The 22,531-nt window shown below is 41.0% G+C and overlaps 1 protein-coding gene across 1 annotated transcript in view; it reads right to left on the reverse strand.

Moving 5' to 3' along the window:
• Positions 1-1,232, reverse strand: part of ERICH3 (glutamate rich 3) — an 85,556-nt gene extending 84,324 nt beyond the window's left edge. The window contains exons 1-2 of the mRNA XM_055339752.1: positions 1,102-1,232; positions 580-673 (exon numbers count right to left, since the gene is read on the reverse strand). Of these exons, the coding sequence (XP_055195727.1) occupies positions 580-673; positions 1,102-1,232 (225 nt within the window). The remainder of the gene's footprint in view (positions 1-579; positions 674-1,101) is intronic.
• Positions 1,233-22,531: the final 21,299 nt, after the last annotated feature.

The following is a 22,531-nucleotide window of genomic DNA, read 5'->3' on the forward strand; positions in this document are numbered from 1 at the left end:
TTTTTAAGGGTTTTCACTTTAAATACATCTAGAGGCATGGAAATTCTGTGCAAATGATAGTTTTAGAGCTAAGGAAAGACACTAATGTTATCAATAAACTATCCAGGAAATTAAACAGGCTTTTAAAATTCAAGGGGGAAATTCTGAACTGTTCATGTCTTCCACACCATATTCTGTGATTATTAAAAATAATATATTTTTTCCCCCGAAGACAGTGAAGTCTTCTCTCTACGCTTAAATCCCTAACAGTTCCTGGCTCATACGATGTGTTCATTGACTATGTGTCGAATAAATGAATGAATAAACAAACAAGTAAAATATGCTTCTGGGAGCTCCTACGGTTTTTTTCTCAATAGTTTATAAGTAGCCTTAGCGGTCATTGTGACCTCTCTTCCTGTCTTTTGAGACAGAGCTTCAGAAAGATAAATCAGAGCTCTGGAAAAGAAGTAATTTTTCTAAAATGAGGGGGGCGGAGGGGGGATGTCGCTGATTAGCTCAAAAAGAAAAACCAGAAAAGGGAGAGAGGGCTAGAGGATTTAAGGAAACAAGAGGGCAGGTAGGAAATAAACCCAATCTTACCAGCCCCGATCTTAAGAGATGCCGCCTTATCCTTGTGTTGTTAAAATATCCAGTCAGGTGTTTATCGGTAAGACTATTATATGCTGCAAGTAATCTGGAAGAGAAAAGTGAAGCCATTAAGGTTTTATGAAGTGTCGCCTGATAGCCAGGGTGGCTCTAGATGTTCCCATCCCCAAACCACAGCTCAACCCAACCATTCACCCCTCGGGACACCCAGTCCTTCGCGTGCGTGTTCAATAAACAGGTATCGAGCACTTTTTGTTTTCCAGGTCTTGTGATAAGAACCGGGAGACAGTCCTGACGTGGTGTATTTTGCAGACAGGCATGGAAATCGGACACGAACAACTCGACTGGGGGTGAAAAATCCAACAAAGAAACATGCAAAACTCTTGGGGACACAGAGAAAGAGAGTACAAGCCCCGTGGTCAGGAAAGTCTTCAAAGAGGAAGCCTCGTGGAGAATGGGGAGCTCCTTCCGAGGACTCCTGCAGCCTCCTGCTTCACCCTAAATTCTTACACCCACTTCCTCCACAAACTCTTTCGCGTCTTCAGGACACGACGCACGGGCCCTCCACTGCCAAGGCCTCTCTCTGACCTGCTGGCTAGTGGATCTAAGACCCGAGATTCACAGTCATCTCGTCTCCCCGCAAACATTCCCCAGTGCCAACTGGGTGTGCTGTGTTCCCTTCCACTCCACCCCCTACAGCCTTCAGTCACATTACAGATCACACGAGACTGGAGGGCCAGGATCTTGGGTGACCCTCGGTATCCCCGTGCAGTTATTTACTGTAGACCCAAATACTGATGTGTTCAATAGGGGCACATGCAGTTTCGTCTGGGACTTACTCTTACGGGTATCAACTTCTAAGTTTAAGCTCGCAGCTTTGAAGTCTCCACGTCCACACACATCCGTATCTCCAGACAATTTCATAAATTCCACATCCAGAACTCCCCATCTTCCCTCCCCTCCAAAAATTCATAGATTACTTTTGATTTTTAGGGTCTTTTAAGAGTCAAAAGAAAACAAATTGGTTCTTGGATGGCAGGTTATCCTGTGGTAGGTGGTCCATCTGAGTCTATAGATCAAAGTTGGAAGCTATTTTTTTTAAAGTTTTAACTTGGCCTCTCCGCCGAGGGTATTACCTTACAAAGGCATATGCACATGCATTTACATGTATATATACATGTAGGCACATGTGTTCATCCATATACATAAATGTGAGTGTATTTACATACCTATGTATATACATAGAGAGGGAGAGGGAGAGATGAAGACAGAGAGACAGACAGGGAGAGAGAAGGACACAAAGAGGGAGGACACACAAGCCTAAACACAGCCCTAAAATAAGGCTGTCTCAAAAAAAAAAAAAAAGAAAGAAATGTATATACCATATTACTTGCAACAAAGATTTATACTCTGAAAAAAAAAACACAAAGATTTATAGTCTGTACATATTACGAGCAGTTGATCCTTAACTTATTTGGAGCCCAGAGCAGGGACTCATATTATACAGTCAAGTAAATGTCATTAGTGACAATTTTACGTGGCTGCCTTAATTACACGGAGATAGTACTGGTGACCTTTTCCTGTCTCTTTTCTCCTTAATGCCCATCTTTGGAAAGTTATATGCTGTCAAATGGTAAGGAAAGTTTAATTCTGGCCACAAAAGACACTGAAAGCAGTTACAAAGCCCAGAAGCGAAGATGCCACAGGAGGGTTGCCGACACATGAACAACTGTAGAAACCATTATTTCGCTGGGTTTATGTAAAAAGACAACCCGAGGGCTTCAGCAATGCACATACGGAACCAGCCCCAGATAATGCTTTGAAACCATCTTTTAAATGAACTGTCTTGGTGTCCTATAGTTCATCAAAGGTTTCCTGTCTCCAAAAGGTCAGCGCTGTATCCCTTACCCTTTCTGAATCTCAGAATATCTTTTCAGCAACTCATTTCAGAAAGGTGAGCAGGTGTCTCTCGGTCCTAACAATCATGATTCCACAGTTCACAGATTCTTAAGATAAATCATTAGACAGGTATCATATATAGTCTTTTGTCTGTTTTTCAGGCTCAGGTTTTTTAAAAAAAAAAAAAAAACCAATAGTTTCGGAATAGCTGTGAGGGCTAAAACCCTGATTAAATGAAATAGGGTCAAAAAGTTAGGATAACGTAAACTTTAACTTCCCCACTGACTGAAAATAATGTCCCTCTTTCAATTCAGAATTTGGAACTTTTTCAATATTTAGGTGCAGAGAATAAGGCTTAGGCAGCTTTGGCACCGGCTCGTCCGAATTCTGCTCTCTCAGGCTCCTACTAAGCGGGTGTGTCCCTGACCCCCTCCCGTCTTACCGAAAGGTCCAGGGGAGTTGAAACCTTTGACCACATCAGCTTTCTCACCTTTCCCCGTTTAGGAAAGGCCGAAAGTCCCTGGTGGGGATGCCATTTGTGAAGCAACTCTTTCCATGGCTACCATACACAACCGGCCTTGGAGGAGAAGCTGAAAAATAATAACTAGGGGGGGTCCACCTGGGGTCAGTCATTTCTTGCTCAGCAAGTGCCTATTTATTTATTTATTTATTTTAGTTGAAACTTTAACAGACTGATAATAAGAAATTGCACCCGAATAAATGATACACAGATTCAGTAAAACAGTTATTATGGCCTGAGTGTTCGTATGCCCCTAAAATCCGTGTGTTCACATCCTAACCCCTGGTGTGATGGCATTGGGGCTGGGGGGTCGGGAGGCGATCAGGTCGGGGTAGAGCCCTCAGGAACAGATCCGGGCCCTTGGGAAAGGAACCCCAGAGAGCTCCCTCGGCCCTTTCACCACTTTTCACTGCCCCCAACACACGCGCCCCTTTCCTGTCTTTCCTGCAGGCAGCAGAGCCCTGGGCCCGAGGGCGTCCACCCACCTGAGCGGGATGATTGTGTTGGCCACCGTGTTGCACCTGGAGCGCCCCACGCCCCCTGGGACTCACCGTCTGCTTCTCTGGTCAAAGCTGGACTTCGGCCCACTCTCATCCTGGCTCCTCCACCCTCCCTGGCTGCCGTCCAGAGGGCCACCGATTGCAATAGTCACAGCGATCACCAGGCCGCGGTGACCACAGCATTTGAAGGCCATGACGCTCGCACCAAGTCCCACCACCGAATGCCGAGACAGGCCTAACTCGGTGGCTTCTTTATCCGATGGACAAGACAGCTCACCTACCCCTGCTCTCTGGGTGGAGAACCACCCGCACTGTCTGGCTCAATGCACCGGAGAAGACAGTGCCCCAGGAAACAGGGCAACCCTGTCCCTAGATGGGCCCCGTTTCCTCCACTAAGATACACACATTCCCGCGGTGCGTAGGGATTAGAGGAGCAGGTTGTAGAGTCGCTGGGGGTGCTGCCTTCCCAGCTGCAGTCCTCAGCGCTCACCCCTCGAACCTGTGTAGGATGTGTAAATGGGGCCCTGAGGAGCAAAGTCGGTGATTCCTATCCATCCCTCCACCTGCCCCAAAGAGAATGTACCCCATAAAAACCCCATCTGGAAAGACAAGCACTCTAATATTATTAATTCCAACATTTATTGCACACTGACTATTTTCGGGGCATTCCGTTAGATCCTGGTGATCTAGAGATGGTGTGGACACCGCACCCACGGAGTTCCCAATCTAGTGGGGGAAGTATGCGTGGGTACACACAGTGTGCGTGCACGTGTGTGTGGGGTGGGGGGCATCCTTATTTCTTCCTGTGTCAGAGGCTGATTCCCTCACAAAGAAATAATGAGTGCTTAAGTGCCGCCAGGTCAGACAGTGAGCCCTAAGCTGGGCAAGGACTATAGTATCCCCATCCCATTAGCAGATTACACAGCCCCTCCTCACGCAGAGTCTCATTTGATTTCTTTTAGGCCCAGGAATGAAAGCTATTACAGATCTTCCATCTTCCTAAAATGGAAAAGCTCTAAAACAAGATTATCACTTACTGTGAGTCACTCATTGGAAAGCCTGACGTAGGAAACCCTTCTTCGTGATCACAGGGATAGAAGAATTCCCTCTGGCCTTAGCACTCTTGAACCTCACCCCCCTCCCAGCACTGCCTGTTCCCACACTGTCCCACTACCCTTAGTGGGAGAGACAGAGGGAGCGGTTAAGACCCCAGCTACACTTCAGTCCTGGCTTCACCGTTGCTGGCTCCATGCCTGGGAGCAAGTGACTGAACTGCCTCGAGTGTCCTCCGTTCCACAAAACACTAGAACATGAACACGACTCAGCCAAGTTCTTTGCCACTTTATAACGAAGGCAGCTTTTCCTCAAATTTCCAATAACATGTTTCTCATTTCTGTCTCGGACCTCATTGGAATGACCTTCACCAGCCACATTTCTAGCCAACAATAATACGTGATTATTTATGTGTTCTCTAAGAAGGAAGCCCTCTCTCCAGCTCCCTTTTCTTTTTGAGCTCTCACCAGAATCACAAGAAAATCCCTTCACAAGAAAATATTTGCAAGCCATATGTCTGATGGGGTTAATATCCAAAATATACAAGGAACTCATACAGCTCAATAGCAAACAATAATAATAATAACACTAATCTAATTAAAATGAGCAGAAGACCTAAATAGACATTTTTTTCCAAAAAAAAAATTATACAAATGGCCAACAGGTATGTGAAGGGATATTCAACTAATCATCAGGGTAATGGAAATCAAAACCACAATGAGGTATCACCTCACCTGTGTTAGGATGGTTATTCTCAAAAAGAGGGGCCCCTTGTGCACTCCTGGTGGTACGGTAAGTTGGTACAACCAGTATGGAAACAGTATGGGGGTTTCTCCAAAAATTAAAAATAGAATTCCCATAGGATCCAGCAATCTCACTTCTGGAAATATATCCAAAAGAAGTGAAATTCATGATCTTGAAGAGATATCTGCCCCCCCCCCATGTTCATTGCAACATTATTCATAATAGCCAAGCCCTGGAAGCCATCTGAGTGTCCATCAATGGATAAATGGATAAAGAAAATGTGGTGACTATACATACAATGGGATATTATTCAGCATTAAAAAAAGGGAAATCCTGCCATTTGCAATAACATGGATGGATCTTAGAGCATTCTACTAAGGTAATGAAATATGTCAGAGAAAGACAAATACTGTGCAATCTCACTTATATGGGAATTTTTATTTAAATGAACTAACAGAAATACTGAGTGATGGTTGCCAGGAGAGAAATGAAGAGATGTTGGTGAGAGGGTACAAATTTCCAGTTACAAGATGAGTTAGTTCCTGGGGATCTAATGTACAGCACGGTGACTGCAGTTAACAATGTATTGTATACTTGGAGGTTGCCAAGAAATTAGATCTTTAAAAAAGTAATTATGCGAGGTGATGAATGTGTTAAGGAGCCTTGTTGTGGCAATCATTTTGCAATAGAAACATACATCAAATCATCATGTGGTCCACCTTAACCTTTCACGATGTCATATATCAATGACAGCTCAGCAAAGCTGGAAAAAAAAAAAAGCTTTTGCATCACACAACTTTTCCAGTCACTACCCCATCACCAGTTCCAAACCTGCTTCCACATTTTCAGGTATTTGTCACAGCAGCATTCCACTTCTTGGTGCCCATTCCCATCTTAGTCTGTGCAGGCTCTGTAAAACGGACTGGGTGGCTTAAACATAGGGAATTGCTTCTCACAGTTCTGGGCCTGGAAGTCTGAGGTCAACGTGCCAGCAGGTCAGGCCCTGGGTGAGGCCCCCTTCCTGGTGACAAACAGCCACCTTCCCGGTATTCTTACGTGGCACAGAGCAAGCTCCCTTTCGTCTCTTCTTTTCCGGGCACTAATTCCATCATGAGGGCTTCACCCCCAATCCCCTCTCTCCCCAAAGCACCAGCTCCAAATATCATCTCACTGGGATATGATATGATATTCATATGTCTCAGCATATGAATTTGGGGAGGCCACGAGCATGCGGTCTATGACAGAAGGCATAATTGTCCTCATTTTGTGAATGAGAAAAAGCCTTAGTTTAAGTCACTAAAGATCACCTAACCTAAAACTGGTTCCTGATAATATGTGCCAAATCACAGTGAAACACCGCTCACCCGGGCTTGCAAAGGTGGGGACCAAGATGACAGAAAAATAACCGTGAAGTATTCACAGAAAAGTGTAATTCCATAAAACCTCCGGCACAGAAACAGAAAACTTTTAAAGGAAAATTCTTAGAGACAAAATTAACAAATATATGACTTTCATTTGTAATTAGCCATATCCTTAGCATAAAAAAATATTCTGAAATCTTTAAATTATCTTATTCTCCAATATAGATTTCTGCAACCCGCTATGTGATACAGATTTCCCTAGAAAACTTGTTCAGAAAGAACATAAAGAATAATTTTGATCCCGCCAGTTTTATTTAGATCACATTGTGACTTTGCCTATCTGAATTAATGAAGCTTGTACTCGTTTACTATTGCTGCTGTACCAAAGGGCCACACATTAGCAGCTTAAACAACACAGATTTGTTATCTTATGCTTCTGGAGGTCAGAAGTTCACAGTGGGTCTCATTAAACTAACTTCAAAGTGTCATCAGGGCTGTACTCCTTCTGGAGACTCTAAGGAAAGATCTTTTCCACATTCTAGAGGCTCTTCTCATTTTCTTTTAAGGTCAGCTGATTGGCAACCTTAATTCCATGCGCAAACTTAATTCCCTCTTGCTATTAAAATTAACTCATTCCCATGTTTTGAAGACCGAGACCTAGATGGACTTCTTTGAGGGGTCATCATTCTGCCCATCACGAGGCTCTTCCTATATGCCAGATGCCAAGGAGCAGAGACACTGGGTGCTGAATGTCATGGCAATAATATATATTGTCCAATGACCATGATCAATCATGCCAGTGATCCTCACTTTCAAAAAGGACACTTCCCAGATGGAGGGAGGCAGTTCTTGGTACCACACCAGGATGTACAAAATAAATTGGATGTGCCAAATGTGAGCACTAAGACAAAAGAACAAGAGGTCCAGGAAGGCACCAATATTCAAACAATAGATTTTTCTCATATGGATAACCATAGAGAGAAAACTTCTTTAGGTAAATACAACATGTAAAAAGACCGATTAGCCCATAGGATATAACTGGACTCATGTCAAACATCAATTAATGTCACTTAACGTATCTCATTAAATGCAAATAATGATTACATGAAACACTAAGAAAGAGGAAAATTTTGCCAATTGCACTCTAGCAAGCCACAGGTGTGGGCACAAATTATTTCGGCAATGTTAAAATGTGAAAAAAAAATCATCTTCATATTGATGTAATAGGTTACTATGCATGCTTAATTACCACACATATGTAGTTAAATCTGGGGAAGCGGAGAAAGAGGATATACACAAGAATATGGCAGGGTCCCCATCATTAAAACCCTCAACATGAGGTTAGAGAGAAGGATTTTACACATAAGACAATTAGAAAGCATATAAAACTACATTTTAAAAGTAATAACTGTGGAGTGCTGGAGTTGACTCATACTGGCCCTAATGAGATAAGTGTTGAAATTTTCAGGAGTTTTGCAAGCCATTGATAGCTGGAAATTGGCCATCGTGGGAGTATTTACACTATAGAAATTAACAAATACTATAAATCAGGGCTCTTTTTCTTTCTGAAAAGCCAGTTTACCAGCACACCACTAACTGAATTTCAAAAGTAAGTGCAAAAGATATATCACAGGAGCTATTAAATAAAATGATTGATTATAGGAGTCAACATATAGAAGTATGCTTTACACAGTTTTATCCAGAAATTCATCTTCCATATGCAGTATTTGACCAAAGGGGCTCATATACCCGTTCGACCATTTCCTATCCTCAACAAAAAGAACATGAGGACCCTAGCAAACACATTGACATTTTCGGCAGCATTTCAATCAAGAGATTTTATGCAAGATATCTCTTTACACTGCCACAAATGGAAAGGTTCAACTCACCTACCAATCTGAAAAAACTGATTACATCATTTTATGCTCAACAAAATCAAATGAGACTTAGGTGAATGAGCACAGTTTTATTACTAAAGATGAAGAGCCTAATCGAGAGGTGCTTTGCATTTCAGAGGTCACTAAATCTGTAATTTGCAGAGTTTGATAGTGTTCAAGGAGAGCCCACATCAAGCCTCCAGTGCCACGGCAGGCTTCTAGCAATGACAACCAGATAAAATGTTTCTGCAACTCACTTATCAAGTCCTTGTACTGGGAAAGCAAGTTAAATAAATAGTGTGGTATCGATATTGTGGTTTGACTGCCATTTTGTCAACAGTTCACAAGCAATGGAGCTCCACCTCCTGACCCAAATGCCTTTCCCCCTGCTCATCAACAGGGTCTGTAAAAATCCACAGAACTTCATCTCTATGAGGAAACTCATCACACTCAAGCCAAACCAACCAAGACTAAGATTTTGAATCTCAGCAAGATTCATAGCAAAGAGGTCAATACAATCTAAACGGGAACAACTTCCCCAAATAAAATAACTGAAAGTTAAAAAATTAATTAATTAATTAATTAAAAACCTGAAAGCAGCACCAGTAACCAGAAAAATAAAGAAGAAGAAGAAGAAAAAAAAACCTATGCGGCTTCCCATCATTGAAAACCGCATGTCTGTCATTTAAGCCTGAGAAAACTTAAGGAATACGTGACTAGACACCTTAACTCTTAACAGGTGCAATGATTTTCCTGCAGTTATTTAAGGCAAATAAATCTATATCAAATACTCCAGCCCAAAGTAAATTTGATGAGATTAAAAAAGGATGAGATTTGGGGCTAGAAGGCTTGAGGTCAAATTCTAATGCCACCCCTTACAAGATGCATGACCCTGGTGAATTCAATTTTCTCTTTGCAATTATCACCACGAAGCCAAGTGCTGTGACTGCTTCCTGAAGTGGATGATCTAAGTGTGCTGGTCTGGAAATGTATTTACCTGGAGCTACGGGATTATAGAAATGACCACATGAGGTCTAGTCAACTCTCTCATTTTATATTCAGGACACTGAGGTTATAAAAGTAGGCATAGCTCTTCAGTAAACTCAGATCAAAGGACTCACACAGAAGATGCCCGAATGTCACAGGAATCCCCATAGAATTGCACTTGTCCCTTTCCGAGGGCCCTTGTCTCCCTACCTTGCACCAGAATTTCCTTCATCATGTTTGACCACTCCCTCTTGATTCGTATAGGCTGCACCGGGGCGCCGTGTCTACAGTAAGCACCCCGCCAATAGTCGTCAAATGAATGAATAAATCAGTTATTGGAAACAAAATTTACGGGTCTAATTCTTTGAAAGATATCCTTAAAAAAAAAAATCCGTGTGTAAGGATCCTCACCTCTCCTTTGCTGGAGAATAATAACCGAAAGTAGTTTATGCCAAAAGAGGTTCAAAAGCATGTTTTACATATTTCGGCTTCTTTAAAATTCAGAAAGCTCAGTGTGGATGATCATGCTGACAATGTTAGTTTTGTTGTTTGGTTTTTGTCAAATAAATGTTTTTTGCAGCATGCTACAAAACTGCATTGAAAGAAAAATTCCTAGGGAGGAAGGGGAAAAAAAAAAAAAACCTTTTGAGGAAACTCGAAGAAAGGCCGACACAGAAGAGTAATTGACATAAGGGTCAATTATTTTCCAACCCTTTACAAGAAAATTCTTTGCCAACTAAAATTAGACCATGAGTCTCTGCCGCCTGCCACTTTATAGAGGGTGATTGAGCTAATATTATATAAATGATTTTATATTACATTCTTCATTCTTTTTATTTGTATCCAAACCTGCCAGATCTCAGCAATTATGCTAAATATTGATTTACAATTTCTCTCAGCTTATTCCAACGATGCAGACAGATGAAAACCATAATACTATTTTATTTATAGCCTTAATATGATGGTTTGAAGTGATGAGTAAAAACAAAACTAGTCTCCAACTGTGCCAACTGCTGGCGGGATAGTTTTGCAATGTTCATAGATGAGGCAATAGGAAAACAGCGTATGGGAAGTCAGTAGGCCTGGGACTTTCCGAGGGTGGACAGGTCCCAGAAGAAGAGGTTTGAGCCTCTAAGCTCTTCTCTGGACACTTCAAAATTTCAATTCTCTGAACAGAAAAAAAAAAGTTGTGGCCCCCCTTAAAGAAATATTCATTAATAGAAAAATAGTACGTAAACCAAGGGAGATAAGGGGGGCTATTTGGAGAAAAGGTGGCAGGAGGGAAAGTTCTAGAAACCAATAATTTTCATCACCAGTATTTATGGATCCCTTAATGTTTTTGTAGTGCACACAGAAAACACTCTATGCACTATAGATTTTAATTCTCAAAACACCCGACAAAGTACTATCATCCACCGTCTTCACAGAAGCGTAAACTAAGGTACGGAGTGCTTGGATAAGTGGTTCACGACCAGCCAAAGGCAGATCCGCAGTTCAAAACCGGGGACTGTTCTGTCCTAACCTCTAAGCTGAACTGTGTCCTACAAGGCACGCTCAACAGTCCCGAAGAGCTGGGCCTAGAGAAGAGAAAACATACGGGGATCAGAAGTGAACGGTTGACCTGTGAGCGTGGCTAAGCAGGGAGGATCATCTCAAATGATGAGTGAAAGTACAGGGAGGACAGTTTGGCTTAATAAAAGGCAAAACTGTCTACAAGTCAAAGGAGTGACGTGGGAGGTGGCAAGCCCCACGAGCCTGGGACTGGTCGGTTTTGTAACCACAGTGGAGGGTTTTAAGCAGGGAAACAGCAGGACTCAGATTAGCCTACCACCAGAATGCTCCTGCTGTGTCTCGAGGAGGCAGAGGAGGGTGGTTGAGAGTTTCACGTCTCAAGTAGAGTTTCCTGAGCTTGAATCCGAACTATTTAACTATCTCGGCTACTATCTGAACTATCTCCAGGAGAGTAGCAACAAGGGCCAAGGTACTTAAAGGGCCTTGAATCTTCCTCTGAACATGGGAATAAAAAGAATAGTGCTCCTTTAGAAAGTCACTTGGAGCATCACAGGAGTCAATACTAAAAAATTAGCCAATTACCTACCACATAGTAAACGCTCGATGAATTTGGAGGTTACCATTGAGTTGAGGTACTTTAAGAATTAGATGCGAAAAGACTGAAGGATGTGTTAACTAACCCATCATTTCAAAATTCATCCATCTATAAAACCATCCCGTTGTACACCTTACACTTACACTGTGTTATTTGTCAAGTACATCTTAACAAAGCTGGGAAAAACAGAAAACAAACAAACAAACCAAAAAGACTTAAGCAGCATATGCTTTGCCCAAAGATCAAAATGAACACACAATAGCTGCCGCTCACTGAGTCTCTAACATGTGCCAATATTCCTGCAAGGGCGGTATTTATTAGCCCCGATTTTTGAGAGAGGAAAAGTGAGACCCAGAGAAATCAACTCTCCTAAGCCTGCATAAGGCACAGCTGAGATTCAAACCTACGTCTCTCTGACCCCAAACCCATTCCTCTTTCTACTACCGCGTGCTTTCCTCATACTCTTTTTTAAATGAAACAGTGATTTTCTTTGCGGAATACCTTTTTTGTTTGCATGTGGAAGAACACAAAAAAATAAGATGATTTTCACGCAGCTCCAATCTCCCAGAGACTTCAAGCCCTTGTTTGTGCCCCCTTTGAAATTCTCTAGCCTTCTGTTGAGCTCCCCTGCTGCCTGACATAGGACTTCGGGATCTGGTTCTTGCCCCATGCCCCTCCATTTGCCCCTGAAACTTCAGGCTTTCCTTTTTTTTTTTGTTTTTTTTTTTGTTTTTTTTTTTGTGTGTGTTTTTTGATTCTGTGGGCCAATCTCCTCATGAGAGGAACCTCAATACTCCTCTACATAGACTGCAGCCTCAGGTCAGCCTCACTCACTCCCTAAGCCCACTTGCCATTCTGGAAGATTCCAGCCTAGGCCAAAGCTCTAAGTCTCAAGTTTGACTGAGAGGAAAGAAAAATTTATAGGAAAGAAGAATTTAACAGTGATAACCTTATGTAAATCCCTATGAATTATGGTGAAACTATCATTTGCTGGTAGTTTGAGAGATTCCAAAGTACTGATTTCAAGGGGAAGAAATATTCAGATTCGCTTTTAAAAGATGAACAGAAATAAATCTGAAATTAATTTGACTTAGTATAAAAGGCAAAGATCTCCCAATTAAAAAAAAAATAAAAGAACCAAAAAACCAAAATCAAAACCAAAAACCCTAGTATGTACATTTAGTTGTTGTACCTGAGGTTCCAAAAATGAGCAAGAGACAGTAAGTGGAACCTAAGAGCAGCACCAAATTTGAGGTATCGACTTCTCAGGCCAGGCCATGTTTCACTTGGTTTTATGGCATCCTTGCCTGCTCCTAAGAGTCAGCTAAACAGACAAGTGACGTCTCCTCTCACTTATTCGAAGTCATAGGGCTACGATTGCCCAAGCAATGACAACTACAACGATAATACGGGTTTCCCCGCTAACCGAAAGCAGACTATTCTATGAAATCTTTCATGAACCAAAATGCCATAAGGAAGCAATTACCATTGATTTACATGAAAACATTTCTGCAAATTCCCAGACCCTAGAAATAACCCCCCTTAAGCTTTTCTGATACCTTAGGACGCATCTTGCTAACAAATGAGCAAAATAAACCAATCTAAAGCACAGGTCCAAGCACAGTTCAAAGCCGTGGTGGCTGATATGTTGGGTGTAGCTCCCAGAGGAAGCGCTTGGCGCAGCCACTCTTGTGGCTCAGCATCTGCAGGGCCTCCCTAAAGGCTCTCCCCAAACACACGCTCCAGGCTGGTCTTGCTTTTTTTATAAAAGCAAAAATCTTCAGACTTCTTTCCACTGGCAAAACCAGGTCTTAGTAAAATAGGTCCTTAGTAAAAGCAAAGTGGCTTAATGCAAACTTGTGATAATCAGGGGATACGTGTACTATGTACTCACAGAGTACTTGTTACCCTCTTTAAATGTTTCCTGATATTTTATGCATCTCTGTGTATCTTTTATGCATGCATCCAAAACTCTTTCCCAAAACTGATCTCTCCAGAGTGCCTTGTCCAATTAGCCCAACTCTACATCTAGCTCAGGACTTGGGTGTGCAAGTTCTCCTACAGAAATTCAGGCTTATTCACGTACATTAGTACCGACCTCAGTGTTACCAGGCACTGAGTTAGCAGGTTTAACAGGCGGACCCTGTGCTAAATGTTTTAGAGGATTGCATTTAGTGCCCACAACAACAACCTACACAACAGACATATTTTGCACATGGATGAAAAATAAAAAAAAAACAGAATCAGAGAGATTATACAGAATTCGTGGAGGGCCTCACACCAGCTGGGTGGCAAATCTGAACTCAAACCATCTAAGTCTAAAGCTAGGCAGCTAACCACTGGAGCACCGTGCTGTAGGGCACTGAGGGGTGGTACCAGAAGCTATTCCCGAATGCTTCCTTCTCGCTTGTCTGTCTCCCACTGACATTGTGAAGGTCAACACACTCTTTCTCACACTCCCTTGCAGGTAGGCATGCCCATGGATCCAGTTCTGGCCAATGAGATATCGAAGGAAAGTGCTGGAATGTTCTTGATCTAAAAATCTTCTGAGCCATCTTTTTCCTTCCTGTTTTGGATGCTTTCATAAAAAAAAGATTTATAATGACTAGATCTAGTGTAATCACCTGGCTACCATTAAGGAAAAGACCAAGAAAATTGTACAGGCAAGGACCCAAGTCCTGATATTACAAAAAAAAAAAAAAAAAAAAAGAATCGTCTACCACCAGACTACTTGTGAAATAAGTAATAAATGTTGTTGTGGTTTAAGGCACTATTCACTCGGTTTTCTGTTACCTGCCGTATTCAACTGATAAGATACTGTATTCTTAACTGATAAAATTACCCTGCTGCCCTTGCAGAGCAAAACTCAGTGATGTTCAATGACTTCTGAAACCTTTAAAAAGAAAAACTGTTTAGGTTTTCTTCAAGAACTCAGATGAATTACTGGAACACAGTAAGTGCTTAATGCGATAGCTTAGTAACCAGTACTCCACACTCAGTACTGAGTACTCCACACTCAGTAAATATTAATTGAATGAATGAACAAATATGCTCTTGAAACTGATCATAAATGATCAATAACATACGAGACCTATGTCAGTAATTATGGAGCTAAGTGCAGGGCACAGTCCTGATGTACTTGGAGGACCAAAATACGTAGAGAGGTATGGTCTCTACCCTCAAAATGTTTGTAGTTACAAGAGAAATATGAAGACAACTGGAATGCTATGAGGGAATTGCCTTCTTAGTATGATTTTAAAAACAGTACTGTCTTAGAAACAGCCTTTCAAACAATATAGCTTTGCCAGCAGAGCTTTAAAAGTAGGATAATACATAGGAAAATGGAGAAAAAAGAAAATGACCAAAAATCTATGCTCATCAATGGAAGGATTTCAAGCAATCCGTGTTTTTTTCTTTCTTTTCTTTTTTGCTCAAAGCAGGAATTTTTCAAAATACAGATAAGGAAGAAAATTAAAAAACAACTTGGATCCCTAGTACCCAGAGATCTGAGATCCCAAGTCTATTAATCTAATTTACAGCAGATTATTTTTATTTGAATCTAAACAACAGAAACAATGTTATTATAAATATCTTGGAGCAAGCTATGAAGAGAAACAGCTTCTTAATATGAGAGCCACATAATATTCACAAATATAAAATATTACAATCCATGGCACATAGAGAATGTCAGATTAACTGCTACTATAAAACACTATGATTCAATTCAATTTAAAATCCTTAGTTTTTAATGCTGTTTCATAACTACTATGTGCAATTTATATTGTCTGTTTAGTTCCCTGCTGTTTTTTCCCTTGTTTCAATATTTTGCCCTAAGAATTTTCATTAATTTATAAATGTTTATTACTATTACACGAAAATAATAACAGTCACAGAAAAATGGATCACCAGCTTAAAATGTTCAATTTTCTATCCCATCCAGTGTAAGATGCTGAAAGGGAGGGAGTAATTTGATTACGAATCAGACTAAAAAGAAAAGTTCAATACTTATCAGTAGAAACCATTGACTTATTATCTTAATTACTTCTCCTCACTAGTGCTTTAATCATATTTTCTGTTTGCTTTGAGTTTTATCTTCCTTTTCAACTTTTGGCTTCCAATCTCCACTCTTCATGAGCCTCATATTGTTAAATCATTTCTTTTCAATAACTACATTTCTCACAGAGGCCATCTTTAGCTTTTGCAGGACCAAGTAATAAAGAACCTCAGCAGGGACAAACAGGTTGTATTAGTGTGGTGGGGCTGCCATAATGAAGTATCACAGAATGGGGGGTGGGGGGTAGGTGGGGCTTAAACAACAGAAATGTATTGTCTCATGGTTCTGGAGACTAGAAGTCCAAGATCAAGGTGTCAACAGAGTTGGCCTCTTCTGAAAGCCACGAGGGAAAGATCTGTTCCAGGCCTTCCTCTTTAGCTTACAGATGGCCATCTTTTCCCTCTCTCACATGGTCTTCTTTCTTTTTTTTTTTTTAATTTTATAAATTAATTTTTATTGGTGTTCAATTTACCAACATACAGAATAACACCCAGTGCTCATCCCGTCAAGTGTACCCCTCAGTGCCCGTCACCCATTCACCCCCACCCCCCGCCCTCCTCCCCCTCCACCACCCCTAGTTCATTTCCCAGAGTTAGAAGTCTTTATGTTCTGTGTCCCTTTCTGATATTTCTCACACATTTCTTCTCCCTTCCCTTATATTCCCTTTCACTATTATTCATATTCCCCAAATGAATGAGAACATACACTGTTTGTCCTTCTCCGGTTACTGTGGCCAAGTTCAAAAAGGGTGTTGCCTGAGTTCTCCTCTGGGATTTTGATGGAATCTTGTCTCACATTTAGATCTTTCATCTATTTTGAGTTTATCTTTGTGTCTGGTGCAAGAGAGTGGTCCAGTTTCATTCTTCTGCATGTGGATGTCCAATTTTCCCAGCACCATTTATTGAAGAGACTGTCTTTCTTCCAGTGGATCGTCTTTCCTCCTTTATCGTATATTAGTTGACCATAAAGTTCAGGGTCCACTTCTGGGTTCTCTGTTCTGTTCTATTGATCTATAAAAAACATGGTCTTCTTTCTGTGTGTGTGTCTGTGCCTGAAGCTCCTCTTCTTATAAGGACATCAGTCATCTTAGATTAATGACCCCACTGACCTCCATGAACCATAATTACCTCTTTAAGACCATATCTCAAAATACAGTCACAGCTGAGGCGCTGGGAGTTAGCACTTCAGCGCAGGAATTCGGGTGGAGGTGCAATTCAGCCCAAAACACAAGCATAGCCCAAAAGATGACCAACTGAAATATATGACATAGATTTAGATATGAACAAAAAAACCCACGCTTTGATTCCGATTATCTGTGTTGGCAAACAGAAAAGGATCATTGACGATCCATCCAAAAGGGGAACAGATACCTGCTGGATCCCACTGCATCCGTGTAGGTGGTTTGGATGGATGTGGAGAGGATAATGAAGCTCTCCAAAGAGAACCTCCAGAGCACTGGGCGGAAGAAATTTCACTTCACAGCGATCTGCCCATAGACCAAAAAAAGAGTTAACCATACGTAAAAGACCAGAAGACAAGAAGAGTGAAGGGCAGAGGGGAACCCTCAAGAGAATGGAAAGTTGTTAAGGAAGCCTGACCCATACATCTACACTTTGAAATGTTCTTCATTTTTAAAGTATGTGTCTTGAGGCTCACCATAAAAACCAATGCTTTGATAACAACTCTCAAAAAGCTTCTAATCCTAATATTGACAGAATTTCAGTAAGGCATGATTTTTCAGCCACATCTACTAAACTCGTAACATCTTTTCCTCTTTTCTCCGGAAAGACATTAATCCAGAAAGGCAAGCTCTCAGGTAAATTACTTTAATCCAAATATATTTTCGGATATAACAATCTGCAATGAACATGTCAGTGAAAGACGTGTTCCCCACTTGGAACTTCTGGAAGATAGAGAGTTATTTAGGGCTTCTAGTTAGTAAAAAAAAAAAAAAGCCCAAATAGCTTCTGATCAGTTGGAAACCAGAGGTATACTGGAATCCTATCTAACATTTGGGTTGACATTTTCAGTCAGCATAAGATGCAAATATATGGTCAAAAATATCCTTAAAAATCATGAGCTTAACCCACAAAGTACAATACTCATGGTTGTGTATATGCCGCACTACTCAGTAATTCTTTGTATGCATAAATTTCAGAACCATGGAGGTAGGCCAAAGCAAGGTACTAAGACAAAAATCAAAATGCAGTGTTTATACACTCAAATAAGTCGCCTTTGAGGGCATTGCCCAAGTCTTACTCAATGCAACCAGGAACAGTAGTTGATCACCCAAACCAAAAATTAATTTAATGAGGCAACTATATATAAATACATTTACTTTTAGTAGCTAATTGTAACCGAAAGCATAAATGTCTGTCAGTTCACAATATTTATTTTAGTTTGTAGTGCCAAGGGTTTTACTTTGACTATGGCTCCATTGATTGTCCCCTTTGCTTATCCTTTTGAAAAATATAAATCATATTCATAATAAATTATTTGGGATTTCAAGTTTAGGGAAAGGTGATAAAGATACTTACAGATCAATACAAATATTGAATCCTAGATTTTATTTTATTTTTTTAAAAATTTTACCCCCACCTAATTTAACCATTTATTTTAAACCCATGGACATTTATAAAATCATTCCAAAGCCTACACTATTTTCAACTATTTGTGAGGGAAATTGAGTAAGTCACTGGCAGGAAAGATCTAATAATTCAATCTGCATACTACTTCTCTTGGTCTGTAGCAAAATTATTAATTAAAGTCAAAAAGATGATTTCAGTACTATCTTCCAGAATCTAAAATTTTCATTGAAAATCGGCATCTCTGGAAACTTTAAGTCTTAAAAATACATAAACACCTAGGCCCAGATTATTTGAGGCCGATTTGAATTTTAAAAATTGGGTCACAGAAGTTCCATTTTCTCATCTCCCCGAAAAACTTTTTGTAGTTATTAATAATCAAAATAAGTTGGGGACGGCTCCATGGTCCCCAGCTGGAAATATCTTTCTTCAGTAGAAATTACGAGAGGAAATGGGATGCTTCAGTAGACTGCACCTGACAGTACCCTGTTCTCTACACCAGAAGTGTTCAAACTGGGATACGTGCATTTCTTGGATACCTAGAGACTTACAACCCGGGCAAGGATAGCTTCTATTCCCTGGGCAAGGGGAATCAATTTCTATACCCTATAGTTTCTTCTGTGCTCTCCTAACAAAAAAATGCACCTCCAAGTCATATTGATCCCCCCCCTCCTTTCCCTTTTATATTCATCTTTCTATTTTTACAAAAGAAAGGCATACCTCCCACCACCCGGTGTCTGATTAGGGTGCATTGAACTTAGAAAAATATCTGAAAAATAAAGGGACAATTTGAAGTATTGCAGGGTTGTTAATACAACTCAACTTTCTTGAGTGGGCAACTAATATGATTGCAAATAATGTCCAACCCTTTGCTTTCAACACAATTGAAGGACCACATTTGAAAGATCCTTGAAAACATTTTTCTGTCGATAGATCGCTATGTGATTTTGGCATATAATTCTGAAGGTATTCAAAGAAGTGAGTGATGTTGTATCAGCAAATCCCCACCCAATCCCATCTGTGTACGTGAACAGGTTTGTTAAGCAAAGGGATAAGGGAAGACATCCCATCTATAGCAAAAAGAGCAGACTCCATAACAGATGATCAGAGAAGAAGTCAAGATAAAGGGACATATTCAATTCACTCGTTTAACCAGAAATGACTTATTCTTGAAGTTAAATTGTTAATATGCAATTGAGGGGGGGTGAATAGAAACTACCCAATTTAAATTCAAATATTTAATGACGTCAAGTCTGATTTTCGGTGTGACACAGATAATTTCGGTGGTGGGAGTGAGGAGTAAGCAACGAATAGACTGGAATGTCACTACAACCACATGAAGCACTACACTTCGCTAGGAAGCCAGAGACACCACAATAAATCTAGTTAACATTCATCACCACACGTAGTTCCAGATTTTGTGTGAGTGCGTATAAGACCTTTGTAAGATCTACTTTTTTTTTTTTTTAGTTTATTTATGATAGTCACACAGAGAGAGAGAGAGAGGCAGAGACACAGGCAGAGGGAGAAGCAGGCTCCATGCACCGGGAGCCCGACGTGGGACTCGATCCCGGGTCTCCAGGATCGCGCCCTGGGCCAAAGGCAGGCGCCAAACCACTGCGCCACCCAGGGATCCCCCTAAGATCTACTCTTTAAGCAACTTCCAATTAAAAAAAAAATCAACAGTATTATTAGCTCTAGCCACCACACTGCATTACATCACCATGATTTATTTATCAACTGCAAGCTGGTACCTTTTGCCTCCCTTCACTCACTTCACCACCACCCTCCCCCGACCCCGGCCCCTGTCTCTGGCAGCCACCAATATGTTCAACAGAACATATCAACAACAGTTCATTTGTTGTTGTTGTTTTAGATTCCACATATGGGTGAAATCATACTGTATCTGTGTTGATCATTTAGCGGTAGGTACAAATATTGAATTATTACGTCGGACACCTGAAACTAATGTTATATGTTAATTATATCATAATCTTTAAAAACTCTGTGTTGGACCAAACAAACAAATAAAAGGGTGAAGAGCCACAGGCACTCCAGTTGTAAATGGCATGGTGGGTTTATGATTTTTTTTGTCACTTTTGGATATATATAAATTAACTATTCTAAAAATTAACAATTCTACTCATAGCAGTTTTCACCTTGCCTTTGATGAAGAAGAACTGAGTTACCAGGGAGTACTAGGGATGTGCTGATTCTTTCTAACCCACACTCCAGTATATAGACAGTCCCCAGCGTACAAGGGTTTGGCTTGTGATTTTTTTTTCACTTTATGAGGGTACGAAAGCAGTATGCACCCAGGAGAAAACTATTTTGAATTCTGGATTCTGATCCTGTCCCGGGCTAGTGATATGTGATATGATACCCTCTGGTGATGCTGAGCCTGGTAGCTCCCCGTCCGCCATACAGTCCCCAGGATGAACAACTGATACCCCTGAGCCATTCCGTATGTAGCCAGATAACCATTCTGGTTTTCCCTCTTGGTACAGCGTTCGGTGGATTACATGAGCTATTTGCCACTGTATGATACGACAGGCTCTGTGTGAGATGATTTTGCCCGAATATATGAGCTGATGTAGGTGCTCTGAGCACGTTTAAGGCAGGCAAGGCCAAGCTACGATGTTCAGTAGGTTAGGTGTGTTAAATGCATTCTGGCCTTGGGTTTGTTGGATCGTAACCCCGTCGTAAGTCGAGGTAGATCTGTGCCCTGTCACTACACAAACCCTCGTTCACATTAAAAAGATATACACTAGTAAGCCTACATTAAAAAAAAAAAAAGACAGAAAGCGTGCCTAAACCTTGGAACAATCTTTCCAAACACACATCTTCTGCATTTCTACCTCGTCGTAAGCCACACGGCTCCCCATTCTTCCAATTCCTCAAAGCAAATTCACAGATGAGTGTGACTATCTCTACTGAGAGCCACGCTTATCTTTCACGCAGGGAGTCAACTTCCCATGGATCCAGGGACGATCCTTTGAAGGAGTCAGAAGAGCCGAATCATCTTATCCTCATGCATGCATGACCGAGGGGTGTACAACTCCACCTCGGGGACCAGCGCGTGACCCACCAAAACCCACAGACGTGCACGCACACAAATAGCAACCCGCAGTGAGATGTAGCAAACCAGAGGGACTATCAGCCGAAATTTTCCACTCTAAAACAATTCCATTAGAGAGGGCAGTGCCAGCAGCGGTATTTTATAGTTGACTTCCCCCAAATCACAATGCAGCTCAGACTCAAAGACTTTATCATAACCTTTGGCAGAAGTTTTTAAGACCATTTTTATTTACTCCAAACTCTCTCCGAACTAAGTCAGCACAGGCCCTTTGCAAATTTTACATCAAGTGTTTCATGCTGTAATTAAGTGAGCGGCGCAACTCAAAGGAAGCACCAAGGGAAAGCATCGGGCCGTCACTTATTGATTGGTGGAATTTTAGGGATTTGGACTTTCTGTTTCATTGTACGACTACACTTCATTACCATTTATCCTTAAAATGTAATAAGTACAAGCCGCTTCAGCAATGATGGAAAAGCTCTCTCAGCTTTAATGAAACCTTTTATTTGCTACTGAAACTTTTATTATTTCCAAATGGTGGCATAGGCAAGAAAAATAATCACTACTTATGTTGACAAAAGAACTTGAGCAATTTGAATAATTTTGTTCTTGGGTGAATTCTAAGGCATTTAGAGCTGTTGTTTTTTGTGTTTATTGTTCTCATTTACTCCCGATGAACTAAAAACAAAACAAAGAAATGTACACATGAACACACTATTACAAAATAATTTTCTGGTGATATATCAAAATACTAGATAGTTAGGAATCACTGGTCAGATGTTGATCTGATCTAGATAAGAATTTCTATATATCTGGGCTGGGGTGGGGGTGACTGGGTGACAGGCACTGAGGGGGGCACTTGATGGGATGAGCACTGGGTATTAGGCTATATGTTGGCAAATTGAACTCCAATAAAAAAAATAATAAATAAATAATTAAATTAAATTTAAGAAAAAGAATTTCTATACATCTAGGGCTCCGATACACCTCAGCCATCGGCCATGAGAGGCAATGCAGAGGAATTGCTCAGTGCACAGGCTCTGAAACTGGACCGCCTGGTTTTGCTTTCCAGCCCTGACACTCCCCTTACTTAGAAATTTCCAGACCTCAGTTTCCTTCCCGGTGAAAATGAGGGGGACTAGAATCTGCCTCATGAAATGGGTGGGAAAACTCAATGAGGAAC

Source organism: Nyctereutes procyonoides, unplaced genomic scaffold, assembly GCF_905146905.1.
Source record: "Nyctereutes procyonoides isolate TBG_1078 unplaced genomic scaffold, NYPRO_anot_genome, whole genome shotgun sequence".
Lineage (NCBI taxonomy): Eukaryota > Metazoa > Chordata > Mammalia > Carnivora > Canidae > Nyctereutes > Nyctereutes procyonoides.